We start from the raw sequence: 9256 nt of genomic DNA on the forward strand, positions 1-9256 counted from the left end.
TAAAAATAATTGGGTCATTCATGTATCTCTCTTTCAGGGAATGTACAGATGCAAATTGACTTTTGCTAATCCCATAATTAGTTTTGAAGTGCTTTCGGACATCCTAAGGTCAAGAAAGCCATTAGATATTTTATTTTGCATATCTCTAAAGATCTGTCTTCAGCACAGAAGCTTGGTGCAATCACAAAAAAAAGCTCATGAACACCTCTATTTTCTTTGAAGATTGAAATTCAGTTTGTCGATGAATGCTCTATTGAACTTCGAAGGGTATATAGCAGAGAGTATATTAGTTTGGTTTAGTTTATTAATGTCATGTGCAGCCAGGTACAGCAAAAAGCTTTTTTGTTGTGAGTTATCCAGTCAGTGAAAAGATTATACGTGATTACAATCATCCAAAGTGTACAGATACAGGATAAAGGGTATAATATTTAGTGCAAGATAAAGTCCAGTAAAGTCTGATTAAAGATAGTCTGATCTCCAATGGGTTAGATGGGAGGCCAGGACTGCTCTCTAGTTGGTGTGAGGACAGTTTAGTAGCCTGAAACCACTGAGAAAATACTGTCCCTGAATCTGGAGGTAAGCATTTTCAAACTTCTATATCTCTTGCCTGATGGGAGAGGGGAGAAGAGGGAGTGACTGGGGCGAGACTGATCCTCGATAATACTGGTGGCCGTAGAAGGCAGTGTGAAGGGTAGATGGAGTCAATGGAAGGGAGGTTGGTTTGCGTGATGGATCCGTAATTTCTTACAGTTTTCGATGTAGCTGTTCCCATCCTGTGAAGCATCCTGATAAAATGATTTCTACGGCACGTCTTGAAAAGTCCGTTGGGGACATGCTCAACTTCCTAGATCTTCTTCAGAAGTAGTATTGGTGTACTTTACATAGATACATAGAAAATAGGTGCAGAAGTAGGCCATTCGGCCCTTCGAGCCTGCACCGCCATTCAATATGATCATGGCTGATCATCCAACTCAGTATCCCAGCAGGCCTTCTCTCCTCAGCTGATCCCTTTAGCCACAGGGCTACATTTAACTCCCTCTTAAATATACCAATGAACCCCAACTACCCTCTGTATCGAGGGTTCCAAGATTCCCACACTCTGTGTGAAAGCAGTTCTTCTCATCTCGGTCTTAAAGGATTTCCTCCTTATCCTTAAGCTGTGACCCCTTGTCCTGGACTTCCCCAACAACGGGAACAATCTTCCTGCATCTAGCCTGTTTCTGGGACTTAACGAAAAAAAGACAGAAGTGATTTTGTTCGGCCCTATGGCTACATGAACCTTCTTTATTTGGGTCCATTTGCAGTTTTCGTAAAGCCAACACCTGATGGGACGGTGATTTTAAATTAGATAAACAAATAGGCGTTTTAAGTGTTTCCAGCTCTCTTTATGCGAAGGAAGCAGGAAATGACCCATTCTCGAGCGGCAGCATTTTGAAACAGTAATTCATACCTGCCTTTCATCTCGGCATTACCCCGCTGATCCCTGGAATCTCACAAGCTTCGTTGGCTCGTCTCATTGGTCCAAAAAATGCTGCCCCTTTTAAAACTCGAAAGAGGGAGCACATTACGCCAATTTTGGCCTCCCTCAACTACCCTGCACTGTCGGTTCAGAAAATTTTATTTGTTTTTAAATCAGAATGGCCTCACCTTACCTCTCTGAGCTGAAAAATGTTCTTCTCATCTTGGTCAGCTGCTCCTTGGATTTCCAAGGTTAAGCGGAAGCTAGAGCTGTAGAGCCTTGTCTGGACTTCCCCAACATCTCTGGAACAATCTTCCTGCATCTAGATCTGTCCAACCCCTTAAATGTCCATTTTTAAATCCTCCCTATAAACTCATTTTATTCCCCTTTCAATCTCCTAAATTCTAGCGAGTACAGCCACACTTGTTTTAGTGCTTTTAATCTATCCAGTCTTTCCTCAGTATGAATAACTTTTTGTGACATCCCAGGAACAGCAGTTTGTGTGAACCTTCTCTGCACTTTATCTATGGTTATATTATGGCCTTCCTCATTATGGAGCGAAGGAAATAGGCAAAGTTTCTATAAGCCGAAATCTCCTAAATTCTAGCGAGTACAAGCCAAGTCTATCCAGTCTTTCCTCATATTAAAGTTCTGACATCCCAGGAATCAGTCTGGTGAACCTTCTCTGCACTCCCTCTATGGCAGTAATGTCCTTCCTCAGATTTGGAGACCAAAACTGTACGCAATACTCCAGGTGTGGTCTCACCAAGATCCTGTACAACTGCAGTAGAACCTCCCTGGTCCTATACTCAATTCCTTTTGCTATGAATGCTAACATACCATTTGCTTTCTTCACTGCCTGCTGCACCTGCATGTCTACTCTCAATGACTGGTGTACCATGACACCCAGGTCTCGTTGCATCTCCCCTTTTCCTAATCGGCCACCATTTAGATAATAGTCTGCTTTCCTGTTTTTGCCACCAAAGTGGATAACCTCACATTTATACACATTATACTGCATCTGCCATACATTTGCCCACTCACCCAGCCTATCCAAGTCACCTTGCAGCCTCCTAGCATCCTCCTCACAGCTAACACTGCCCCCCAGCTTAGTGTCATCCGCAAACTTGGAGATGTTGCATTCAATTCCCTCGTCCAAATCATTAATATATATTGTAAATAGCTGAGGTCGCAGCACTGAGCCTTGCGGTACACCACTAGTCACTGCCTGCCATTGTGAAAATAACCCGTTTACTCCTACTTTTTGCTTCCTGTTTGCCAGTTAGTTCTCTATCCACATCAATACTGAACCCCCAATACCGTATGCTTTAAGTTTGTATACTAATCTCTTATGTGGGACCTTGTCGAAATCCTTCTGAAAGTCCAGATACAACACATCCACTGGTTCTCCCCTATCCACTCTACTAGTTACATCCTCGAAAAATTCTATAAGATTCATCAGACATGATTTACCTTTCGTAAATCCATGCTGACTTTGTCCAAGGATTTCACCACTTTCCAAATGTGCTGCTATCCTATCTATAATAGCTGATTCTAGCTGTTTCCCCACTACCGATGTTAGACTAACTGGTCTGTAATTCCCCGTTTTGAAAAATTATCACTACTGCATCCACTACTTCTGGAGCTACTTTCTTAAGTACTCTGGGATGCAGCCTATCTGGCCCTGGGGATTTATCAGCCTTTAATCCATTCAATTTACCCAACACCACTTCCCTACTAACCTGGATTTCACTCAGTTCCTCCAACTCCTTTGACCCACCGTCCCCTGCTATTTCCGGCAGAGTATTTATGTCTTCCTTAGTGAAGACGGAACCAAAGTAGTTATTCAATTGGTCCGCCATATCCTTGTTCCCCATGATCAATTCACCTGTTTCTGACTGCAAGGGACCTACATTTTTTTTAAACTAATCTCTTTCTCTTCACATATCTATAAAAACTTTTGCAAGTCAGTTTTTATGTTCCCTGCCAGTTTTCTATCATAATCTATTTTCCCTTTCCTAATTAAGCCCTTTGTCCTCCTCTGCTGCTCTGGATTTCTCCCAGTCCTCTGGTAGGCTGCTTTTTCTGGCTAATTTGTACGCTTCATCTTTTGCTTTGATACTATCCCTGATTTCCCTTGTTATCCACGGATGCACTACCTTCCCTGATTTATTCTTTTGCCAAACTGGGATGAACAATTTTTGTAGTTCATCCATGCAGTCTTTAAATGCCTTCCATTGCTTTCTTGGACATTTCTTCGAGGTGGCTGGTCCAGGACACATTGCTGGTAATATTTATTCCTAAGAACTTGAAACTACATCACTACTTAAGCACCATCAATGTATACAAGGGTATGTGTGCTGCTTTGCTTCCTGAAGTCGATGACAATCTCATGGCACCATGTTACGAGGTTCTCAATTTCCTTCTTGTCCTCCGCCTTGTCATTATTTGATATCCGGCCCAGTACGGTTGTATCATCTGCAAATTTGTACTGGTTGCAATCACGGTCTGGTTCGGTCACCCGAACGCCAGAAAAGGAGGCGGCTACAGAAACCCGTCCACCAATTGAAGGGATCTATCGGAGACGCTGGTTCCAGGATCCTGATCACTGCACCACATTGGCCATAATCCGGCCTCAGCAACCATGCTTTGGTTGCGCTACCTATTTTAGTTGTGCACTATTATAACATGGCTACGCAGTATTACTGGTTAGTACTTTAGTGTATTACTGATCATTGTTATGGAGATCAGGTAGGTTCAGCGGACTAAGCAAAGGTATTCTGCGAAATGATCACCCAGTCTGTGTTTGGTCTCGCCGATGCATAAGAGACGACATCTTGAACAATAGATACAGTAGATGAGGTTGGAGGAGGTGCAAGTGAACCTCTGCTTAACCTGAGAGGACAGTAGGGGTCCCTGGACAGAGTCAAGGGAGGAGGAATAGCGACAGGTGTTGTATCTTCTGCGGTTGCAGGGGAAGGTATCTGGGGAGGGGGTGGTTTGGGTGGGAAGGGATGAGTTAACCAGGGAGTTGCGGAGGTGGCTAGTGGTGGAATCCCGTTGGAGGTGGCTGAATATTCGGAGGATTATGTATTGTATGCGATGGCCTATGGGGTGGAAGGTAAGGACTAGGAGGACATAGAAACATAGAAATTAGGCGCAGGAGTAGGCCATTCGGCCCTTCGAGCCTGCACCGCCATTCAACATGATCATGGCTGATCATCCAACTCAGTATCCCGTACCTGCCTTCTCTCCATACCCTCTATCTTTGATCTCTATCTCTATTGCGACTAGGGGGAGGGGGAACAAGGGTGGAGCTGTAGGGTATCGAGGAGACATGAGTGAGGGCCTTATCTATGATGGGAGAGGGGACCCCCCGTTCCCTAAAGAATTAGGACATCTCGAATGTCCTAGTATGGAACACCTCATCTTGGGCGCAGATGCGGCGGAGACAGGGGAATTGGGAGTAGGGGATAGAGTCTTTGCAAGAAGCAGGAACAGGTGACTGGAACACAGCTTGTTGCAAGTTAAAATACAGATGCTGCAAGAACACCTGGTGTGCTAATCTATTCCATCAAAGCTCCACTACAAATATTGCATGAATAAATGCATGCTTCTTTTTTTGTGCTTGTAATGACATTGGCACAAAACAGATTCAGTTTTTTTTTTGTACAATTCGCAATGCCTTAGTAGTTATAAAAAAAGTCCAAATGGAGGGTATTCTAGCCCAAATCAAGAGGACTGTAGTTAAACATAGGATTAGGCCATCCAAATCTATACTGCCATACAATACTGGCTGATCCATCTTTCTCTCTCAACCCCATTCTCCTGCCTTCTTCCCTTAACCTTTGACACCCCTACTAATCAAGAATCTGTCAATCTCTGCTTTGAAAATACCCAAAAAAATACCTGGCCTCCACAGCTGTCTCTGGCAATGAATTCTTCAGATTCACCACCCTCTGACTAAAGAAATTCCTCCTCATCTCAAACGTCAAAGGTCTTTTATTGTCACGTGTACCAATTAAGGTAAAGTGATATTCGTATTACCATACAGCTTGCTGCCCAATGCACTCAACAGTGTGGGAGGAACTAAGTCTAAGTAAGTCATACTAAAAAAAGCAACAAGACACATCCACCACAGCGCATTCCACATTCCTCACTGACCATAAAGTCTAATCTTCTTCCGCATTTTCCTCCCGCGGTTTGGGCAGTCAAACCATACGTTGGGGCGATCGAAGCTCCCGCGTCAGGGCAGTTGAAGCTCGCAAAGTGGGTCTCTAACCAGAGACAGCGAGCCCCACAATGTTAAAGATAGCAGGCTCAAGCGGTTGGAGTTCAAAGGTCGATCCCTGGCAAAGGGATCGCCAGCTCACGATGTTTAGATCCCGCAGGCTCCCGTGGTAGGAGCTCCCGAAGTCAGTCTCCAGCAAAGGCATCTAGCACAATGTTAGGCCGCAATGCGGTCGGAGATATAATACGGAAATAGATCACACCTTCGTCGAGGTAAGAGATTAAAAAATCTCTTACCTTGATCTCTGACCAAAATCTTGGCTGCTTTTCCAAGACAGTGTGAAGAGTAGATGGATGCAGAGGTGGGAAGTCTTACCTGTGTGATGGACTGGGCTACATCTACAACTTTCTGGTGTATCTGTAGAGGTTTGTGGAGAGATGCCTAATTTCCTCAGGAAATAGAAACATCGGTGTGCCTTCTTGTTTATCGTAACAACACGTTTGGTCCATGACAGATCATTGGTAATATTAATGCCAAGAATGCTCATTGGAGTATGAAGTTCACCATACTTCCTGAAGTTAATAACTAGCTCCTTCATCTTGCTGACATTGAAGAGGTTATTGTCCTGACTCATGTCCCGACCCGAAACGTCACACGTTCCTCCTATCCAGAGATGCTGCCTGTCCCTCTGAGTTACTCCAGCTTTTTGTGCCTATCTTCGGTTTAAACCAGGATCTGCAGTTCCTTCCTACACAACATGTGACTAAGTTCTTATCTCATTCCTGTACTCTGTCTCGCCATTGCATTGCCTGCATAGTTGTAGATGGAATTAGAGCTGAAGTTGGCTGTGCAGTCGTGACTGTCTAGGCAGTACAGTAGGGGGCTGAGAATGTACAAGGTGTTGTTACCTGTCCTCACTGACTGAGGACTGTAGGTCAGAAAGTCGAGGGTCAAGTGGCATACAGAGCCAATTACCAGGTCTAGGAATTTGAAGATGAGTTTGGATGGGATTATGGTGTTGAAGGAGAGCTATGGTTGATAAATAAGAGTACAGCGTAGGAATCCTTGGTGTCTAGGTGCTCCGGAGATTACTTTAGAGCCAGGGAGATGGTGTCTGCTGTGGATCTGTTGTGAAGTTGAACAATCTACAATGGATCAAGTCTGGCTGGGAGGTTGATGTTAATGTGCTCCACCACAATCTCTCGAAGCACTTCGTGATGGTGGATGCCAGAACTACTGGACAATAATCATTAAGGCATAGACACATAACTCAGCGGGACAGGCAGCATCTCTGGAGAGAAGGAATTGGTGACTTTTCGTGCCGAGACCCTTCTTCAGAATCACTACCTTTATAATGTTTGGCACCGGGATGATAGTGGTCTTTTTGAAGGGGGTGGTGACCTCAGAATTTAATGTTAAAGGCAGCTGATCTTACATCTGCCAAAGTAACAGTTGGTACCCGAGACTGTCGGGGCAGGAGGCATTCTACCACCGACCTTCAGTTCAAAACGGGCATAGAATGGATTGTGTTCATTGGGGAAGGACCCATTGGTGCCACCGATACAGCCAATCTTCACTTGGCAGCCCGTTGTAGCGCATAAGCCCTGCCACAATCTATGGGTATCCATGCCATTGCCTCAAGACTCCAGCTTAGTCTGGAATTTCCTCTCCGTATTCTTAATGACTCTGTGAAGGGCGTAGATAGATTTTTTAAACAGCTCTGGATCTTTTGACTTGAATTACTAACTGGTAGTGTATAATGAACCATTTTACATAAATGAATGGAATGCGAGGAATCTGTGTCAGCATGCGTTTGAGCTAGAGTACGAAGGGTTTCACCAATGTTCTGGACACTGCCTACCCTCAACTCTTTTTAAGGGAATTTACAGTGCATTAATTGGCTGTCATGTTCCTGGTTTACAAAGCAATGTCACTATCGAAGTACCCAGACTATTGTAAGTTTCTTTGGCACATCTTTAAGAATATATTACATAAATGCAAAGTCAATGTGAATGTTGGTCAGATGAGGAAGCAACTTTTCCTCTTGGATTAAGAATAAATGACAATTCAGACGGATCAATCTGCTTTGGCAGTTTAAGCTTCCAATGGTAACTATTCCCTGCACCGAAAGCCCTCCTTGCGACACTGTAGCAGTGATCTCTTGTATTCACCAAGTTCAAAGAGATCTTTTGGTTATTCATGAAGATAATGTATTTTATTTTCTTGGAAAATGGGTTAGCTCAAAGTCATGGGAATGCAAGGTCTGCGAAAACAAAAATATTTGGCTGGTAGCAAACCTGACAAATACTTGATTGGTATGGGTGTCAAGAGATCTGGGGAGAAGGCAGGAGTATGGAATTGAGGGACAAAGATGGATCAGCCATGATTGAATGGTGGAACAGACTTTATGGGCCGAATGGCCTAATTCTGCTCCTATATAACTTATTTAGCACAAAATGCTGGAGTAACTCAACGGGACAGGCAGCATCTCTGGATAGAATGAATCGGTGACATTTCATCTGAAGAAGGGTCTCGACCTGAAACGTCACCCATTCCTTCTATCCAGAGATGCTGCTTGTCCCGCTGAGTTACTGCAACATATTGTGTCTATTTTCAGTTTAAAACAGCATCTGCAGTTCCTTCCCATAACTTATTTGGCAAATGGGAAAGTCACCACTATAAAAACCAGTCGGCATGGATGAGTCAGGCGGAAAGGTCATCTTCCGCGCTACAGCAGTCTAAAAAAGGGTCCTGAAACAACAGCTATCCATGACCTCCCGAGATGTTGCCTGACCCTGAGTTACTACAGTACATTTTTGCAAACCAGCATCTACAGTTCATTGCGCCGGTATGACTCGGCATTTGAAATGCAACATTATCTGCATAAACAGAAAACATCTTCCTCCACAGATGCTGCGTGACTCACTGAGTTCCTCCAACACCTTGCGTTTTGCTCAGCATTGATCAGTTCGGATGTTAGGGGTCATGGGGAGAAGGCAGGAGAATGGGGTTGAGAGGGAAAGATAGATCAGCCATGATTGCACTTGATGGGCTTGTGCACAGATACAGGATACCGGTATCTAACATGAACTTAGTTACATACCGGCATCAGCAGTCTATTGCATCTCCATGTCAAGGGCAAGGGCAAAGCAGATGGGGTCGGAAAACATAGGATGGTGCAGCCAATCGACTTCATAAGTGAGAGGAAAGAATTCGGCCATTCGGCCCATCGAGTCTACTCCAGCATTCACTCATGGCTGATCTATCTCTCCCTCAACCTCATTCTCCTGCCTTCTCCCCATAACCCCTGACACCAGTACTGATCAGCCCGTACTTCTCCCGTCCCTCTACCACGGCATCGCCCCAACCCCAGCCCCAGCCCCAGCCCCAGCCTCGGCTCTCACCTATGGGTCGCTGAAGGCCGAGGGCCTGCAACACCGCGGTCTCCACAGCGGCCCAGGAGCGCGACAACCGCCGCAGCCGCAGCATCACCAGCATCATCGCCGCCATTGCAGGGAGTCGGGACACCGCGCATGCGCCAGATGCTGCCCCCACAGGGAACTACA

General features: G+C 44.9%; 1 protein-coding gene across 1 annotated transcript in view; it reads right to left on the reverse strand.

Moving 5' to 3' along the window:
• mrpl32 (mitochondrial ribosomal protein L32) overlaps nucleotides 1-9252 on the reverse strand; it is a 31307-nt gene extending 22055 nt beyond the window's left edge. The window contains exon 1 of the mRNA XM_055650761.1: nucleotides 9095-9252. Coding sequence (XP_055506736.1) covers nucleotides 9095-9200 — 106 coding nt within the window. The 5' untranslated portion in view covers nucleotides 9201-9252. The remainder of the gene's footprint in view (nucleotides 1-9094) is intronic.
• Nucleotides 9253-9256: the final 4 nt, after the last annotated feature.

The sequence above is a fragment of the Leucoraja erinacea genome, chromosome 2 (assembly GCF_028641065.1).
Source record: "Leucoraja erinacea ecotype New England chromosome 2, Leri_hhj_1, whole genome shotgun sequence".
Classification (NCBI taxonomy): Eukaryota; Metazoa; Chordata; class Chondrichthyes; order Rajiformes; family Rajidae; genus Leucoraja; species Leucoraja erinaceus.